Below are 20473 nucleotides of genomic sequence, written 5' to 3'. Positions count from 1 at the left end.
GGAATGTGATCTTTTTTTTTTCCTTTTTTATTTATAGCATCATTTTTGTATAGTTTGAATAAAGCTATTTAATACTCTCAGAATTTTAGACTGAGCCAAATTAGTTTCCTTAAAACAAATCAATCAGTTTTCCTTTTGTAAAGCTAAAGCTTTGATTAATATATCCTAAGCAAATTGTTCCATTTTGTTACTGGAGTAAGAGGTATTTATAACATTAATATTTTACAAAAACAAAAAGTGCACCTAGAAAACATCTGTGTATTCTTGAAATTTCTTACTTGAATCACCCTGACAATCTCAAAGATATGCATGTCTAGGGATAAAAATGATGCTCTTTTTCACAGCCTTTCATGGAGTGCTGCCTTGATTCTATTTTTTTCCTATTACTTTTTCATATTCTCCTTTCCCCCTACATCTTTTCATCTGATCCAAGACAAGAAGGTGGCTAGGCATCTCCTCAGTGATTCCAAATTCTTCTTTTCCATTTTCCTCCTCCTGAAATGTGTTTTACACCTCCTGTTTCACAAATAAAATGGCTCTATATTCCCTACCACATCCCTATGTCAAACGTATCCTTGTAGAGAGTTTTAAACCAGCCACTGATAAGGTCTAGCACCAGTGGCGCCAAAGGACTTGCATTTTTTAGTATTGGCATTAACTGTGGGGTTAAAGACTTTGTGCCCCCATTAAAAGTGTGTCAAATGTCAGCAGAGAAGGAAGGAGAAGAAAGGGTAAAGGGTGGAAAGACAGACAGGGAAATTCAACGTGAGCTCAGGTGAACACCAGGGCTCCATCCAAGGTGGCCATTTTTAATATCTAACTCTGACTTCCCTCTCTGGAGACTTGGTTCTGAAAATGTCCTTTTGGGATGGGGTCCTCAAAGTTCTGTGACAGCACCACTGCATTTACTTTATGTGTGTGTGTGATTTCTATGAGGGCACTGAAGTTGTCTTATGACCCTGGCTGTCCACCTCAAACTCCTCTCTTCCTGATGACTGGGATGTGACCACATTGGAAATAGGCAGCCTGCCATCAGACAGATGGGAATGAGGGCAAACAGGCCAGGGACCCTGGAAGGGTAAGAAAGATGTTTACTGAGGCCAGTGCTCCCAGCTGGGACGCCAAGGCAGCTGTCTGCACTGACCTAAAGCTAATAAGCCAGGGGTGAAAAGGATGCAATTTCTAAACATGACTGGATCAAATACATCATTCCACTTTCATGAGTAACAATGCAAACTACTCCCAGGCAGAGAGACATTATCAGAGAGAGAGACAAAGTGAATGGTTATGGTTGGCTTCCCAGTCAAAATGAAGCTAGCGGAGCAAGTGAAACAAGGTCAGTACTGCTGCTGTCTGCAGCAGTCAACCAGATGATCTTCTAAAAGCTGCACCCCCATCCAGTAAAAATCTTGTAAATATATTCTCAAGATTTAAAGCTGTGTTGGTACCCACTCTGAGGTGAGGACACTGGTAATAAGGAGGTGGCAGCTCCTTCTGTGGGTCTGTTTTGTTTAATTCCCTTATTGCAAACCCCCCAACCCCCACCGCCACCAACAGAGGGATGCAGCCAAGATGACCACCATTCTCATGAAATTTGGGGGATGACTCTCAGATTTGTCTGGGGTGTCTGCCTGGTCTGATTTCACCATTGCCACGGTGCTTTCAAGCTTTCTGCATTTCCTGGCATTAGAGTTGGCTGAAGAATCTGCCATCTGTCATGGCATTTAAAAGATAAAAATGGAATCATAAATAGTGCCAGCTCCTCAGGAAAAAAAAAAGTCCAGCCGGCATGTCAAAATGGAGGACATTAGCATGTTCTTTTAGTACCCGGCTGCCAGCAGCTGAAGTCAGCTTGCTAATCACTTGGTGTCATCTGTCCTAGAACATGCTGCCAAATCTCTCTTCCAGGCCAGCAGCACCAAACAATGCAGGGGAAATTTATGATTCACAAAATATTTTTGCAGAAGGTAAAATCTGACCATTAAACTCCCCTGTTTAATTAATGCTGCCATATCTTACATTCAAAAGGAAGGGGGCAAAATCCTCTGCCACAGAATTTATCTCTTCTACCCAGCCAAATTCCTTGCCAAATTTAACAGCAAGCAACATAAATTTAGGTGATTAGATTGGTTGCATATATTTAATTTTTAAAAAGCACCACGATCACACTTTCATTAAAACAGGCTTTCGGCTTTGGTTTAGCGCCACTTGACAAACAACACAGCAGTCCATGATTGGGTTAGTGAAATGACAAGATTAAAAAGCGGGTCTTGGGCAGATGCTAGGCTCTTCCCTTATAAATATGTAAAACTGCTGGCCAAAACCCAGAAGGACACATTGAGGAGGTTCCTTTGCACAAACTCAGAGTCCACAAATTTTGGGTACAACAAGGTAGAATGGAAAGAACTCTCCAAAGGAAATGAACCCTTATCCCCAAACTCAATTCTGATACTCAGTGATGTCAATTTAGGTGGCTTCCTTTGTCTCTTGGTACTTTGGTTTTCTCATGCATACAATGGTAATAACTGAGTCTCTCCCAAGGTGGGGGTGTGAGGCATAAGGGAAATAACGTACAGAAAAAAGGCTGGTACACTGCCTTGTATGCTGTAGGTGCTCAAGCAATGCTGGCTTCTTACATGTAAACCAAGAGATTGGTTTGTTTCTCCCTGTATCCCTGTTTCCTGATCTTGAGTCATTTCAAGACCACTATCATAATTTTTGTCCACATGCCCGTACTAACTATACTCTTGTTATTTACTATTTTGTTCAATACTGATTTATTTTGTTTACATAAAGAAATGTACTTACAAGGAACTCTTTTAACTACTAAAAACTGTAAGTTTTATGTTCTAAAAACTTGATTCCATAACTACTGCAAAATTTAATATAAGAAAACAATATTTTTTCCCATTCCCCTCACAACCTCTTATATGTAATTTTGTATAACAATGAACAAGGAGAGAAATGAATTACAGTAGATGGGGTAGAGAGAGAAGATGGGAGGGGAGGGGAGGGGGGATAGTAGAGGATAGGAAAGGTAGCAGAATACAACAGTTACTAATAGGGCATTATGTAAAAATGTGGATGTGTAACCGATGTGATTCTGCAATCTGTATTTGGGGTAAAATTGGGAGTTCATAACCAACTTGAATCTAATGTATGAAATATGATATGTCAAGAGCTTTGTAATGTTTTGAACAACCAATAAAAATAAATAAATAAATAAATAAATAAATAAAAAGAAAACAATATTTTTAATTCCAGCTAGATATTATTTCCCAATGGTTCAGAGTCTGAGGCCTACACACTGTTAAAAAGGGAAAACTAAATGTGAAGGGATGGTAAAGACATAGCACCAACCTGAGACTTCCCCCTTGAACATCATAAAGGTAGAGAGAACTGACAAGGAATAGTTCTTCACTCTTGATTCCCTGTTCTGTAATCAGTACCTGGGTCTGTACCAGCCTACAGCATCTCTATATCCCTGGGATACAAAGCATGGGCTTTAGGAAATAGAACCATAGCCTTTTTGCTAAAGAAAATCTTACCCAGAAGCCAAGTGTATAATACAAACTAGAAAACAAAGAATCAAAAAAACAAACAAAACAAATTAAAGGAAGAGCCCAAAGCACCATCAATTCAGCCTCCTCATCTTCTGTCTCTGGGAGGGCCTGCCAGGGCTTCTGGAAATTATCAAGGCTCCTGGGAATATACTCAGATCAAAGGACTAGACCAATCCAATGACTGCTAGTCCTGACCGTTAGAAGTGTCTGCAGGGCTACTACAAATTCAGAACCTGGGCCTGAACAGAGATTACCAAAGCTGCCTCTATGGGATGAGACCCAAGAATTTGTATTTTGTAATTCTGAGGATTTTGAAATGTTGAAATTCCTGGGATAAATTATTTCTAAAATGCTATCTAATATGAATTTCTATGGCTGCAAATGAGGAAAATTTCTGTAATATCACCCATCCTTACACAGAGAGATTTTATCTTCTAGCCTCACCATTAGATTAGGACCTAGCCTTTATTTCTCAACATCTGTGCACATTCACTCATTGGCTTCTCTAGCAGGGTACTGGTTTCTCCAATGGCCATTAATGTCTTCAGCAGATTCTCCTATGGCCCTTGACTGGGGGGAGCAGGAGTGGAGTGAAGCAAGAAGTCCAGAAACAGGTGTAAAATAAAAAGCCCTGGATCTGATATTCATGTGTTAAGCCAAGAATCACCTGCCTACATCAGCAAACAGGAGGAAAAGAATAAGCACTACTCCTCTCTGTAACTCCGTGCCTTCTTAAGGACCATGTTTGATATTGTAAAAGGAGGAAGGGGGTCAAGGAAAGAATAAAATAAAAATGACAACCACAATAAGAGCACTAATGACAGCAGCTATTACCTGTTTAGTTCTCCCTATGTGCCAGATACTGTTTTACATACTTTACAGGTAAAAAGTCATTTATACCTGTATACATACATGACTTGGTTAAGATAGTGTTGAACTAAATGATTGTCTGCTTGTTAAAGGACATCTGTCAAGAGATGAAAGAAGATATTTGTTCAGCTTCCCTGGATTTTTTGTTAGTTTAACTGTTGGACTATCCAGATCATCTTTCAAAAATCACTTTAAATACTCAAAAGATGAAGTCATCTTTACTGACATCTAGACAGTACTTATCACCATGATCTATTGAATGTGGAAGAGTAGATGCCAGAGAGGAGTGATATTTAAACATGGGCATGCCCATAGTACTTAATATTTTATGGGAACACACTGAATAGTATAGGAATTTGCCACATATATATCATTTTATAATGTTCTTTAGAAGGTTGTATTGGACATGGTGAAAATTGTACTGGAAGCCAGAAGCCCCATGTGTATGCAGACAAATCTAGGCTCTCAGACTCTCCTTCTTAATCAGTAAAATTCAGGGTAGATTATGTGCCATGGTTCCCCAAAAGGCTAGACAGATTTCCCAGCCCTCACCCCTGCTTGGGGTCTGCACTTTGTCAAGAACCTCAGGTATGGCCAGTTTTGAGAGCTGCTGGATGATAGATCTTCTTGAGTTTCTCCTGTTTCATGTGACTTGAAACAAATTTCCACATTTTAAATGAATATACATTTTCATTAATGTTGTATCTTTGCCTTTTCACCAGATTGTTATTCATCCCAATGATTTATTTGATACTGAATCCTTGAACAGGTGCACAGTCTCCAATTATAACATTGTTTCTGTGGGGAAACATGATCTACTTTGTGACAACATGATTTATGATACAGTTATGGGAACATGTTGTGTCCGAAGTCAGTGTCTACCTATGCCAAACTTATTATGCTAATAAATGCCTTTTCCTCAGACAGAAAACATACTTAAAAAAGGAGGGAAATTACTTTTCTATGTGTATCCTTAGCTGGGACCCTCAATTGTTCATGCTCCTACTCACAGAAGAGCTTGCATTTGTATCTGCTTATTGCATTTATTCTTCAGCAACAGGCCCTGATCTCTTGTCTTTCTGCTGTCATTTTAAGGCTCATTTTATGAGCCTTTACCTTTCATATAGCAAGGCAGGAAAAGAGAGACACAGCTATGACTGAGCTGGAAAAGCATTCAATTCTGCTTTCTTCTTTTTTTTTTTTTTTGTTTTAAATAAATTTTATGGTACGCATTTAAGATATATAAAAGGACATCATAAGACACATAGAATAAAATGTTACTATAAGAAAGCTCATTAATATACTCCTTTTCTCTTTCTAAGCATTAATCCAAAGAAAGGGTTCAGAGAACTTTTCATAGGTCTCACCTGAAGCTGTCACTGGGCACAGCTGCCCCACTCTTATGTATGTAGCAGACCTTCTGCCCCGCTATGTCCATTTGGCTGAAGCTTGTAATGGGGACCCCGGGATAGCGGACATATTCCACCTGGCCATACCGCGGTGGAGAGGTAATGGCATACAGCAGTTCCTCAGGCCTGTCTGTTCCATCCACAGCCAGAAGAGTGGCAGTCGTCAAGAACCCTCTGTCGCCTTTAGATACCACAAGTGGTTTTGCAAGAAGGACAATATCACCTGCATGGCAGAAGAGGCTGTGGTCAAGAATCCTATTTAAAAACACAGAATGTTCCAAGAAAAGGTAAAAGACGAAGGCCTGATGTCAAAATTGAATTAACACACAACATAGGAAGGTTTATGTAATTTTTTTTTTTTTTGTACCAGGGATTGAACCCTGGGGTGCTTGACCACTGAGCCACATCCTAGCCCTTTTATGTTTTATTTTGAGACAGAGTCTCATTAAGCTGCTTAAGGCCTCACTAAGTGGTGGAGGCTGGCTTTGAACTTGTAATCCTCCTGTGCCACTGGGATTACAGGCATGCACCACTACATCTGGCTTATGTAACTATCATAAATGAAATGCGAAAGAAATGATCAGGCATTTCACATGAAGAGGAAATATGTGTGGCCAACAAGGATATAAAAAGATGATTGATCTCATTAGTAATTGTGGAAATACAAACAAGATCACAATCAATTGCCATCTTATAACCCTCTGATAAGTAAAGATGTAGAAGTCTGATTATATTAAGTGTTTAAGAGGATGTAAGTCAAAATAATGTTACATACAACAGTGAAGGGAGTGTAAATTGACACACAATTTGAACTATTTTGTATAATTGGCTATTCACATATACATTGGCCCTGCCATTGTACTCCAGGGGTGTACTGGAGAGAAACTCTTGTACCTCAGGAGACATGTACCAAAATGGTCATTGAGCTCTATTTGTCTTGAAAAAACTAGAGACAACCCAAATGCCTCTTCAAAAGTGAACAAAATGTGATGCATGCATATAATGGAATATTATTCAGCCATAAAAAGAAGGCAAAAAAAGTGGGCATATAAAACAACTATGGTCTATTCACACAACTGACTCATGCTTTAGAAAAATGAATGTACTATAGCTACACATGGCAATACAGATGTACTTTGTAAACATTTTCTAGTTGCATGAATAAGTCAAGAAAACTATAAGGAAAAATTAGAAGACAACACCAAATTCAAGATAATGGTTGTCCTGGAAGATGGGAAGAGATGTTATTGCCATATTTCAGGCCCTATTGTGTGGTAGTTGCACACACGTTTGTTGTATATTTTTAAAAGGTTTGTTTATACACTCACGTCCATAGCAGGATTATTCACAATTTCCAGAAGGTGGGAACTACCTGAGTCCCCTCCATGGTTGAATGGAGAAACAAAATGTGATGCATGTATACAATGGAATATTATTTAGCCATAAAAAGAAGGTGGATTCTGCCAGATGCTACAGCACAGATGAAGCTGAGAGCATTATGCTAAGTGAAACTAGCCAGTCACAAAAAGACAAATATCAGATGATATCACTTATATTAGGCACCTAGCCTGGAGTCAAATTCTTAGAAACAAATGATGGTTACCAGGGACCAGGGCAAAGAAATTAGGGAATTTATTGAGTATGGATTCTTCATTTAGCAAGATGAAAACATCCTGGAGATTAGATACACAACAATATGCATATAATTAATACTACTGAACTGTACACTCAAAACAGCTAAGATTGTACATTTTAAGGTATGCATATTTTACCTCAATTTTAAAGAAAATGCATAACTGTATGATGATTAGATACTGCAGAAATGGATCATGTGTGGGCCAATGATATTCACCTGAGATCCGTTAAAAACAATCGTTTCTACAGAATTTGTTCTTTGTATCAGGCACAGGACTAAGGGCTCTTACATGTTCATACCCATCCTGTGAGATACAGTAATGTCATGTTCCCAGATCATAAATAAGGAAACTAAAGTATAGAAATGCTAATTAACCTGCTCGTGTCTACACAATTAGTAAAAGATGGAAATACAATTTGTACTCAAGCCATTTGAAATGAGAGCACAAACTCTTAAACACCATATTGCTTTGTCCCCTCTCTCTAATATATAGGGAGTTCTGTATCAATACTTTAAGGTGAATATCCAAAAGGAAAAAATACGTGAAGTAAATACCAAGTCATTTCTGGATTGAAAAACACAAATGGTCAATGAGATTTTGAAGATATTCAATCTCATAAGAAAACAAAAAAGGAAAAATAAAATTAAACATCAAGGTGGTATAATTTTTCCCTTGCTCTGCTTAATGAATTCAACTGTATCCTTTATTGCTGAGGAGTGTACCCTAGCACTTTCAAAGTGAAAAGAGTGACAACCTTGACCTTTTTCAATTTCAAAGTTTCTTTTTGTTATTTCTTTAATTTAAAAACACATTTGCTTTACTTCCTTTCATGTTATTGCATTGGACATATTTTTCTTTGTAACTCTATTTTCAAATGATACTGTGTTTCCTGAAGATAAAACTAGAGTTAGCACATCAATTTGGTAAGATTTTAGTTAAAGCAAAAAGCCCTGACTATTAAATTAGCCTGTGGAGCTGTATCGTGAGCAAGGCTAGATTTCTAATAGGAAATAGGATTGGCTACTCCTGTGTATTTCATAGATCCCAGGAGAAGCAGGTGTGGAGTTTAGGATTGAATCATGAATGATAGAATTTCAGGAATGAAGGATAGAAGGAAGAAAGGTAATGAGAGAGACAGGGAAAAGGAACAAAAGTTGAGTACCTGTAGCGGCTCTTTTCCAGTTATAAAACTAATCCCAATAAACACCTTTTACCTTTTCCCATATCCTTGATGATGATGTGACAGTCAAATGCAGGTGATCTGTTGTCACCATCCCAGAGGTAGAAGGTGAAGCTATCTCGATTCTGGGAGTCCATTGCCCCGGTGTGCGTGTATCTCAGCAAATTCAGATCCACTTCTTCCTGGGTACATTTCATGCCCAGGGAGAGAGAAACCCAGTCTCTCCCTATCTGAAAGGTATCAGAATTAGTCAGCTGCCCATGTTTTTTTTTTCCCCAGTTGAATTAGTGAATATTTTATACATATCCTCTGAAATCCTCCAATAAAAATAACATTTCAGAGAAATTTCAAAATACATTTTCCCATGTTACTTTGTTTTTCTATTTTCTAAGAAATAGTTAAAATAAATTAAGATTGTGGCTAAAAAAAAAATAGTTTGAACCAAAGGATTTTTGACATAGTCATGTGACAATTTAATAGCATTGATTCTTTCAAGGTATTTATCATCAGCAATCATAGCTGATTAAATATTCCAATTAATGAGAGCAGGTGGGTAATCGAGCTGCTGGAATGTGTTCTTTAGAAATTAGATGTGTTTCTTTTGGAGTTCCCTTTTTTAGTTCCTATCATTGTACAACTAATCAAACCGATTTTTGCAAAGTGGTTCATTACTAGGCTTCTCTGATAAGACAAAAATAGAATGAATGCATTTTATTCTCCAGTCCATTTTCTAGTTTTACTGAAGCCTGAAGAAAATGATCCAGACCCCTATCACTCCCTACATTTATATCCTAAATCAGCAAAAAATATAATCTGCAAATATCACATGTACTATTTTTATCAGAATCTTCTAAAAACCAGCCAACATCTATTCTGTAGAGCTCGGTGCAGAAATTGTGGCATTTTCAATTTAAAGAGGTTCTTATGCTGGAGAGTTAGTTTACAACAGAGAGAGAGAGAGAGTATTAGTGAAATAATAAACCTGTATCTTATTAATAATCCTATTGCTGTTTTAAGATATACACATGGCTTTCCCTAAGAATAGCTCATCAAAAAGTAATTTGATATAACTGAAGAAAATGTCATTTTAGAATTTTACAGTATGAACTATATTGCACTTTTTCTGTCTGATTTAAGTAACTAAGACAGAAACATGAATCATTCACCTTTTATGTCCTTTCAATACATTATTCCACCGATTCCTGGCTTCTAGCAGAGAAGCTCTGTCCTGCTCTCTCTTTATAATCTTGCCACTTGTGTCTCTGTCATTTTACTTGATGAGGTTTCTTCCTCTTTAATACTCTTGCCCATTTGATGCTTGCAACATACGTTCAGCCCCAGGGCTCATGGGTGAAAGTTAATTATATTGTAGTCGTTAAGCTCAGTGTTCATTTCCATAATAAGATCTATTTGCAAATACATTTTTTTTTCAAGCAGATTCTTTTTCTGGTTTTAAACTAGACAAGTCTACAGTTATATTTAACTTTTCCTCTTTGTAACCTTGTCCAGGAAAATAAATACAGAATACCCAATTTTTTGCTCTCTCTTGCCTTTACCAAACTCTTCTCTTATACCCTCAAATGGGAATTTGATCTGACAGAATCATCTGAAAGCCAAAACGCAGGAGAAAATAAGAAGTGGACTAGAAATGAGAAAAACCAAGGAAAGTCAACAAGAAAACATGATCTCTTGAGACAGTCCAGGAGGCCTGGAGTCCTGGTCCCCAGCCTTGGGGAGCCTGAAGGAGGTGCAAGAGAATGGTGGCGAGCCCTACTGGGAATCCGAACCCATCTGGATTTTCACATATCCAAAACAGTTCAGTTCCCAAGCCACCCAAATGTGTGAGCTTTCGCTGCATTTCTGCTTCATTACTCTTCAAAATGAAATAAGGACCCAGCTGCACCTCAATTTAAATCAGCAATTGCTCTTCACTCTGATTCTCTATGGTGCCCACACTCTAAGACAACCAAGCTGTTCCACACAGAAAGCATCCTCGCTGCTTCAGAGGACTGTGTGAAGAAATCAGTCGAACCATCACACCAGGCATTGCTAGTGGTCGTTGCTGGTCTGACTCCACTATTCAATAAACATTTTGGCGGATTACTGGACAGACCTTCTCAAGTGACTAATCCTTAAGTATCATTCACATGGTCTGAATAGAATGAAATCTGGCCCATTCTAGGACTAAAGTGAAACAAGGAGGTACTGTCAGATCACAAACAGTTGGAAGAGTTAGCAATAGAATCCACTACTAGGATCCTAACGTTTCCATGCTTATAGTTTCCTGATACAAATCAGGGATGTGAATTACTGCATCGTGGATTCAGGTATGGCAGCTGTCACAATCTGGGGTGGGATGGCCTCCACATGAAGTTTCTACCCAGGGTTTTTGGTGCAAAATGTTACTCACTGGAACCTTTGCATGAGGTCTCTGGGGTGGTGAGGGAAAGTGGGATTGCAGAGTAAGGGCACCAACTCTCCAGCTTTAAGTTCATCTCAGATAAAACACAGAACAATTTGGTAAATGTACAGCGAACTGTCTCCCTAGAGAAGAGACAGGATTGTCACTGCTTGGAGAGGAGGATGAAGTTTGAGAAAGAAACGTGAAGGCTCCCTTTGCTGAGACTTATTGAAAAGGCAGAAGGTGATAACACTAAGGTAAGGTTTGGAGTCCCATGTGGAGGGGGCTGCACTTTCAGGTCTCTGCACTATAGTGTCAGGGGACAGAGGCTCCATTTGTTAGGGGACTAGAGCAGAAGGAGCTGGAGATAGCCGCTTCATATTTTCCTAGGCCTAACTGTCATGAAAAAAAATCAAATTTTTCATCTTTCTGAGAATGATCTGCATCTTAGCTGAGAGAGAGAGAGGTTGCTGGTAGATTTGAAGGAGTTTTGCACTTGACATGGTGGATGGTAAAGAGAAAAGTTACTCGGATCATAAGAAAAAAAATCTGGTGGGAATGAAGATATCTCAGAAGAAGCTAGATTCTTTAGAACCAGACAACTTCCTTTACCTGGTAACTTCCTCCCTCAGCATTTAGGGAAAAGCTCTGGGGAAGGGAGCAATAAAGAACCTTAATATTGGTTGAATTTGCCTTAAATTGACTAAGAAAATTTAGAAGGACATGATTCACCCTGGTTTAGGAAAATTCATCTCTGGACAAAAAAAAAATATGATTGAGAATAAATTCAATTGCACAAATATGGGTGTTGAGCAAATTTAAAACCACTATATTAATTTCAAAAAAATAAGCCTTAAAACCACTAACCTTAAGCTGAAGTTGTCCATGTTGGGGAAGCCTTTCAAATAAATAGTAAATCTTCTCCCTGGGTGAGTCTTTGTCTACAGCGGAAAGAACGGCGCTAGAAATAATACGGGTATCCCCCATATTCATTTCAATTTCAGCCTTCCTGCAAAAAGGGAAATGCCTGGGTTGATATGCAAACGGAAGGTGTTCCTTTAACAGGGAATACTTATATTGACTCTCACAGTTCCCACCCTTCAGCACCTGAGGAAGGATTTTCAATAGCCAAAGTGCCGAGAATGAAGTGCAGACATGAAAAAAGCTCTCATTTCACTTTACGTGCGAAAGTCTAAAAAGAAATGAGGCAGCAGCAATGAATAAAGTAGCACATAATTAAAACACTTCTAACTGCTAACATGTGTAGAACTTATAATTTTATAAGTAAAAATTCAGTTCAGCCAGGCACAGTGGCGCACGCCTGTAATCCCAGCAGATTGGGAGGCTGAGAGGCAGGAGAATCGAGTTCAAAGGCAGCCTCAGCAAAAGCGAAGTGCTAAGCAACTCAGTGAGACCCTGTCTCTAAATAAAATACAAAGTAGGGCTGGGGATGTGGCTCAGTGGTTGAATGCCTCTGAGTTAAATTCCTGGTACAAAAAAAAAAAATCAGTTCATAAAATGATTATTTCTAATATTTCATTTAACACTCACTGCAATAGCTCCATAAGTAATGGGCCAGGTACTATCACTGTAATTTTATAGACAGAAGCTTACTGAAAGAGATTAAGTGGCTTATACACAGTGCTCCAGTACCCTTTGTGATATGCCATTCTGAGTTTGGTAGTATTTAGGTAATCTGGGGGCCTCTAGTATACTCTTTGTCTCTGTGGTTATGTTCTGGTAGCCTGTGTTCTCTTTATCATGCCTCATCTCTGCCCAGGGCTTGAGCCACCAGGTAGCTGCTGGCATCTTGAGCTGCAGGCTGGCACAGCAAGCAGGCTTGGGTGGGAACAGCTGGTGCTTCTAACCTGGACGCTGCTGCTGTGGTTTTTGCAGGGCCTCTGTGGTGCTGCTGCTTCTACAGCCAATATGGCCACTTTCCCTAGTCTCATCCAAGGGAAGAGACCTCCTCCCACCAGTGCTTCTAGCTCTCAACCACAGACATTACACATGCCTACTCTGTCCACCCTAGCGGGCTTGTTTCTGAGAAATATTGAGACATGTGAATTACTTGGGATTCAGAGCAAGGACTTTGAGCAGCACCAACCGGCATCAACAAACAAACTTCCAGTCCTCTGCCGTGAAGCCAAGGTCAGGACACTTCAGTTTCAAGCTCACCAGGGGAGGTTTCTTGTCCACCAGGATTGATATCCCCCTTGGCAGTAAGAGGAGACTTTGGTCTATCTTTTTACTGGAGAATATTAGTCCCATTATTCTAGAAGGCAAAGGGATCTGTTGCATCTGTTGGTTGGGGGCTTAGGGAGATTAGTGGTGCTTTTTATCAAAAGAGACAGATGAATCCAAACAGGAAGCCAGAATGATGAAGGCGGGAATTTGGTGAGAAGAAAGTGTCAGTATTAAATATGGAGAAGAAAAGAGGTGTCTCTAAAAGGGACCCTGGACAAAGTCTGTGGTGCAAGTAATTTGTTTGAGAGGCAATCTCAGGAAGAAGGAGAGAAACAGGGAGTGAAAAAGGAAAAGACAGCAAAGGGTATATTTCCTGATGGGCAGTTGGGCTCAAACCTACTAGGAATCCTTTTCTTTTTCTTTTTCTTTTTTTTTCCTTTTCAAGGGACAGGATCTTGCTGTGTTGTCAGGCGGCCCTAACATCTAGGCTTAAGAGATCCTCTTGCCTCAGTCTCCCAAATAGCTGGGGTGATAGGCATGTGTTATAAACTCCAGTTGCTGGGGATCTCTTGAGGAGCCACAGAGGACGACACTAAGATTGTGCTTCTGGAGGACAGGAAGCTGGCACATTTATCTCATTTGCTAGCTCCTGAGGCTAAGGGCTGTCCCTACAGTGCTCTCTGCTGTGCCTGAATGTGGGCTGAATGATCCACTGCAGCTCAGAGAAAGCTCCAAATTTGAAAAGTGGAGCAGGGCGCTGTGGGCATCTGAGGTGGGGTGCTAATACTGAGCAGGGTACATTCCCCCACAACCATCAAGAGAATCACAAGTGAGCTGAGGGGCTATGAGTTAAGGAACTAGAATGTTGACCCAGCACCTAAGAGGACCACCAAACAAATGGCATCATAGGTTCTACCAGGGTCCAGTGAGGTGACAAGAGTCCCGGGATTTGGTGGGAAAGCCAAGGGTAACTTCTAAGGGAACAGCTTTAATAGAGTGGTAAAGGTTGGTTAGAGACATTGGCAGAAATGGAAGAAACCAGAACAAGCTACTCTTGCAAAAAGTTTGGCAGTGAAATGAGTGTGGGGCTGGGTTGTCTGTGTCCTCAGAATGAAGATAGTTACTTGAAATAGTGACGATAATGAACACTTAAGATTCTGCATGAGCCAGGCGCAATGGCACATGCCTGTAATCCCAGCGACTCAGGAGGCTGAAGCAAAAGGATCTCGAGTTCAAACCCAGCTTCAGCAACTTAGTGAGGCCCCAAGCAACTCAACGAAACCCTGTCTCTAATAAAATATTTTCAAGAGGGCTGGGGATGTGGCTTGGTAGTTAAGCATCCCTGGATTCAATCCCTGGTACACCCCCCCCCCAAAAAAAAAAGATTGTGCACAATGTTTTAGCCATTCTTTTAAGTGCTTTTAAATGTTTTTTGTTCACTTAATCCTTGCAACAGCCTATGAAGAGGATACAAACACTATCCCCATTCACAGAGAAGTTAGCAGATACAATGAAGTAGTGTACTCAAGGTCACACCACCACACCAAAGTACAGAATTACTGAGTCAATCTAACTCCAGCATTTGCTCTCTTAACTACTAACCATATCCCTGTGTCTTATTGATAAAAGGAAGGAAAAAGGAGAAATTGAAGATGCAGGAGGGGAAAAATTATGGAGGATGTACTAGAAGGAAGCAAAAGGTGATCTATTCAAGGACATATGGGAGATAAAGGGGGAACATCGCTTCCTCTCCTCAAGACAGAATGAAAGAGAAAGATAAGAGAAAGGAGAAATTCACAAAAATTATAAACATCTGAGGTAATAGAAATCCCAGTTACCCAGACCCAATCATTACACCTTGTAAACTTGTACTAAAACATCATACTGAATCCCATAAAAGTGTACAATTATATGTCAACTAAAAATAAAAATGTATTTTTAAAAGAAAAAAAAAACAAGGGATTTTGAAGCAATCAAAGAGGTATGGTAATTTTGTAGCTGTAACTATCTCAGGAAGTTTAGTAATGTGGCCTTCTATTACTAAAAGGGGTGTTGATACATGTGGAACTTGGTAGAAATATGGTAGATCATGAAGTACCACGATGATGAAAGGAGTATGATTGATTATTTCCCTCTGTCACTCTTATTTAAAAGTTTGAGCAAGTCCATTGTGAGGACTGTTTGTAGTTAACATTACCACTCTTGAGTAGAATACACATATTGATTGAACTTTGGTGCATGTGGGCATAGGTCTAAATATTTACTAGCATATCCCTTCTATGCTGTATGCTCAGTCATTCTTATTTTTTATACCTACTTGGAAATTTTAGAAGAAAATCAAATAATTAAAGGACTTGTTAAGAGGAGGTTTCATTCACTGGCATTTACATTAAGTGTTCCAGGTGCTTGTGTGGGTGGAGCAAGTTAAGATGGACCAAATGATGGAATACTGGCTTCCTTAGGGGACACACACTTGTTCTTCACCCAGGATCACAGACTTCACAGAGCTTCATAAAAATCAGGAAGGGACTCTCTTAGGTGGCTTACTTGCTTAGCATTGGTTTCTCATCATTAACCGGAGTGATCTCTACTGAAATGGTTTTAAGTATCTTGTGTTTCCCATCTGACAATTGGATTGTAAAGTCATCAGCAAAGCTCTCAGAGTCATCATGCACATAGGTCAACCTCATTCCTAGAAAAGGAGAAAAAGAAAGTAAAGCTCACTTAGGATTGAACCATCCCAACACACATCACAGGTAATCTGTTTTAAATCTGAGGAACTGGTACTAGCAAGATTTCATGGGGACCAGTGGTGTAGCTCACTGAGCAGTTGGCTAGCAAGACAAGGTCCTGGCTAGTTTCTCCTGCGTGGGAGAAAAAGGTTTACTAATCAGTACACTAGGGTGAAATAAAACTTGTCTTAGAAAATTAAAAAGTACCTTCATATCCCATTATAAATTCTTTATTTAAAATAATTTAGAATTTGACAGAGGCCTTGTTTTAAATCAGTGAGAAAAAGATGTATTATTAAGTAAACCATATAAAAACAAAGGTGTCAGAGAGTTTAAATGAAACAGAAACTTAATTACTTGGGAAAAATTAGAGAGATATAGCCCTATCTTGAGCCAGTCCCCAAGATAAAAGCTTAAATATTAAAAACCATATTTAACTATATTTTTTAAACCTGCCTAATATTCACATGGAAATACTGGAGACCCAGAATAGCCAAGTCTTGCGAATTGGTGCAACCACTCTGAAAACAGAAAACTTGGAGTGGACCACCACTTGACCTAGCTATCCCACTCATCAGTATATACCCAAAGGACATAAAATCAGTATACTACAGTGAAACTGCCACATCAATGTTTATAGCAACTCAACTCACAATGGCTAAACTATGGAACCAACCTAGATGGCCTTCAGAGCTGAATGGATAAAGAAAATGTGGTATATATACACAATGAAATATTACTCGGCCTCTAAGAAGAATAAAATTATGGCATTTGCAGGTAAATGGATGGAGGTGGAGAATATCATGCTAAGCGAAAATAAGCCCATCCCAGAAAATCCGAAGGCTGAATATTTTCTCTGATAAGCGCATGCTGATCCATAATGGCAGGGGTGGAATGAAGGAACTTTGGATTGGGTACAGGAGAGTGAGGGGACAGAGTGTGGGATGGGAAGGACAGTGGAATGAGATGAACATTACCTCCCTATATACATGTATAATTACACTACCAGTGTGACTCTGCCCCATGTCCAGCCAGAGGAAGGAGAATTGTGCTCCATTTGTGTACAATGTGTCAAAATGCATTCTAGTGTCATATATAACTAATCAGAATGATTTTTTTTAAAATACAATTTAAAAAAAAAGACAACATGGAGAAGAAATGGGTGGGCACCCCAGGGTAAGCTGACAGGAAGCTGCATTCTGAAGGCATGTCCTGGGCTAGCCCAAAAGGAGAAGGACCCTGCAGACTGGGAAAAGAAAACAGGTAGAGAAGGAAGGAGAATGAGAGTAGGCAGTAATTCTGAAACTGAACCATTTGGTCACATTTTTTTAAAGTATTTTTATAAGTGGGAAATGGGATAAGATCAGTGTTTTTTAAAGGAGAAAAGTAATTAAAAAATAATTCAGGCTGCTATTTCGATGTGTCATTTCCCTAAAGAGCAAATTATCTCCTCAGAGACTAATGAGTCCTTATTATATATGGTTCTATATTTGTTTCAACTATGGAAATTTTGGCAGACAAAGCTCTTAAAATTTAGTTCCATGATCTCATTAATTTTAAAAGGGAATTTTTTATTATGACATAAAAGTTTACATTAAAATACCAAAAATTGCAAATATTATTTTTAATGGTACTCTAAAAGTGAAAGAAAATATGTTATTGCCTTTCCAATAAGCTATTATTTCTAGCCAGGACTTCATGCCTATCAATATTCTAAAGCCCAGAAGTAACCCTGGAGGGATTAAAATATAAAGTGATGCTATTTCTTCACCCTCTATTTCTATGATTTATAATAATCTTTGCTCTGTTAAATTACATTCTAAAAATATTTGTTCCATATATCTATATAATATATACATTATAATGTATATATATCTACATAATATATACATTATAATGTGTGTGTGTATATATATATATATATATATATATATATATATATATATATATATAAATTGTAGATGGAAACAATTATTTTCTTTATTTATTTTATATATTTTTATGTGGTGCTGAGGATCAAACCCAGTGCCTCACATGTGCTAGGCAAGCTCTCTACCACTGAGCTACAACCCCAGCCCCTTAAATTACTTTTTAATTTGTTAAACTGATAAATAAAAATTATATGTAATTATAATATACAACATGATTTTTGACATATTATATGTGATATACTTGATATATATTATATACATATACACACATTGTGATATGGTTAAATCAAAATAATTAACACGCATTACTTTATAACTTGTCTTTGTGTGTGTGTGTGTGTGCGCGAGCTGAGAACACTTAAGATCTATTCTTTAAGCAATTTTCAAGCACACAATATATTTTAGCAACCATAGTCACCAATGATGTACAATAGATGTCCTGAATGTATTCCTTCTGTCTAAATGAAATTTTGTACTCTTTGACCAGCATCTCCCCATTCCTCCCATCCCCCAGCCTCTGGAAACCATAATTCTACTCTCCACTTCTGTGAGTTAGACTTTTAGAGTCCACATGTAAGTCCAAATTAAATTATTAAATCAATAGCAACAAATTGAACGGAAGTGGGACATGATATACCAGTCTTGAAAAGTTCCAAGGAAAAACTGTGAACAAGTTCCTGCTTCTGGTCAGGGTTGGCTGACTGCTTATTCTGAGGAGAGTCTTTGCTGAGCATCCTATTGATGAGGAGACCATGACGTGGTTTCTGAGTGATGCTGAACAATAAGGGGTCCTTGGGGATGTCCAGGTCAGCAGCACTGATGACAGAAGAATCCAGCTCTGTCGCCTGACCCTCACACACCTAACAGGAACAAGTCCAAAAAGTCAGCTGTGTGTGTGAAATAGAACCTGTCCACTAGATTCTTTTGACAAACTGCTAAAAACGTCATTTTAAGATACCGTATTGCAGATTTTCCATAACATTTATATATAATGAGTCCTAAAAAGAAATTGCTCGTTTAATAGGAACATAAAAAGAAACATCAAATCTATTAATCTCCCTTATATTTTTTGAAGGTTTTAAAGCAATTTTCATTTCCATGAACAAAAAGAACATATGATTTTAAATGAATATATTATTCATAGTTTAAAAATTGGGAGAAAAAAGCAACCAAAGGATGCATAGTCTTTAGAAGTCAGAAAAGTTCAGTTGTAAAATCAAATCTAGAACCTTCACCTTCAGATACCAATCTGTTATTGTAACCTCCTGGACCTCATCCTTTCTACAATTCTTAGGTTTCTAACTGTTTTAGGAATAGCACAAATATCTTTGTATACTGCATGTATTTGGTGTTTTAACTTTTATTATAGCAGTAATATCTTCTTTATTTATTTCAGTCAACAATTGAGAAGGATGCTTCTGACAGCAGAGAGTGTGTATTTTAATTCTGGGTCTTTCATCTTTCCCTAATCCTCACACCTCAAATTTTCCTGACCCACTTTCCCACACCCCACTTCAGGTTTGTAATCCTTAAAGCACAAAGAGAGTGGAATGTTCATGATTTCATGCAGGATCTAGTCATTTAAACAATATGGTACTGAGATGTCCTGACCTTTTTCCCCCCTCATAGCGAGGATAGGGAGAACAAGGAAATATTTTTGCTTCCTATTTTGAAATATGGCAGGATTTCAGTAATAAAAGAGAACAAATTCTATACATGGTTCTTGGGAATCTGCAATATCACTATGCTACATGCTGTGGAGAATATGAATATTCTCAAGAATCTAAGTCAGGAGAGACTGAAGGTCTCTCCACCAATAACTGTATTATGAGGAAGACAACACCCAGCACTGCTAGATACCAATAAACAAGAAGCACAATAGGGTGGAGGACACCAGGACATTTTTATGGCTGAGAACACAATCAAAGCTTGAAGGACAAATATGGTTTAGAATCTCATGGACTTTGAAGTGAACCCTCCTGTAACCATTTTTTACAGAATGCACATAAAGAAGAGTTACTCACCATACATGATGCCTGGGCTAAAATGATGCTAATTTTCATTTATCTGACCTCACTTATTAAGGACTGAGGCAGTATCATAGATTAATTCATAATGATACACTTATAAAAATTATCTTTGATCACAATTCACGTATTTTTCTAAAAACTTTAATAAAGCAACTTAAAAATATATTATTAATTATTATTCATCATAGAAATTAACTATGAAGCCTTTCCCCCCGACACACTGTATAGGACAACGTTTCTTATTTATAAAATGGTAAGTTCATTCACAAGGGTACTAGGAAATTTTACTGAAAAAAATGTGGTATTCTTTGTTGGAGATTGAATTATTTATTGAGATTATAACAATGCAAAATTTAGATCAATACTCATAAAAGGCAGACATTTATAAGTTGACAGGTTTGGAATGAATTACAATAAACTAAAACTTCAAGTGTTTTTGTAGCACCATGTGATAAAAGTCTAGCTATCCACAAAATAAATATATTTTCTCACAAGAAAGAAAAATATTCCTTGAAGCTTAGTCGCCTCTGCCA

At 38.3% G+C, this 20473-nt stretch overlaps 1 protein-coding gene across 8 annotated transcripts in view; it reads right to left on the bottom strand.

Moving 5' to 3' along the window:
* Nucleotides 1-20473, bottom strand: part of Frem1 (FRAS1 related extracellular matrix 1) — a 170360-nt gene that overhangs the window by 44352 nt on the left and 105535 nt on the right. For 6 of the 8 annotated variants that reach the window (XM_048783943.1, XM_048783944.1, XM_015502585.2 and 3 more), the window contains 5 exons: nucleotides 18548-18770; nucleotides 15795-15939; nucleotides 11928-12069; nucleotides 8694-8889; nucleotides 5801-6065 (listed from right to left, as the gene is read on the bottom strand). In XM_048783943.1, the coding sequence (XP_048639900.1) occupies nucleotides 5801-6065; nucleotides 8694-8889; nucleotides 11928-12069; nucleotides 15795-15939; nucleotides 18548-18770 (971 nt within the window). Of the gene's footprint in view, nucleotides 1-5800; nucleotides 6066-8693; nucleotides 8890-11927; nucleotides 12070-15794; nucleotides 15940-18547; nucleotides 18771-20473 lie in introns of those variants that run through there. The other 2 variants (XM_048783945.1, XM_048783946.1) reach the window with 2 other exon arrangements.

Source organism: Marmota marmota, unplaced genomic scaffold (assembly GCF_001458135.2).
Source record: "Marmota marmota marmota unplaced genomic scaffold, marMar, whole genome shotgun sequence".
Lineage (NCBI taxonomy): Eukaryota > Metazoa > Chordata > Mammalia > Rodentia > Sciuridae > Marmota > Marmota marmota.
This window is presented reverse-complemented; position numbering and strand designations above follow the sequence as displayed.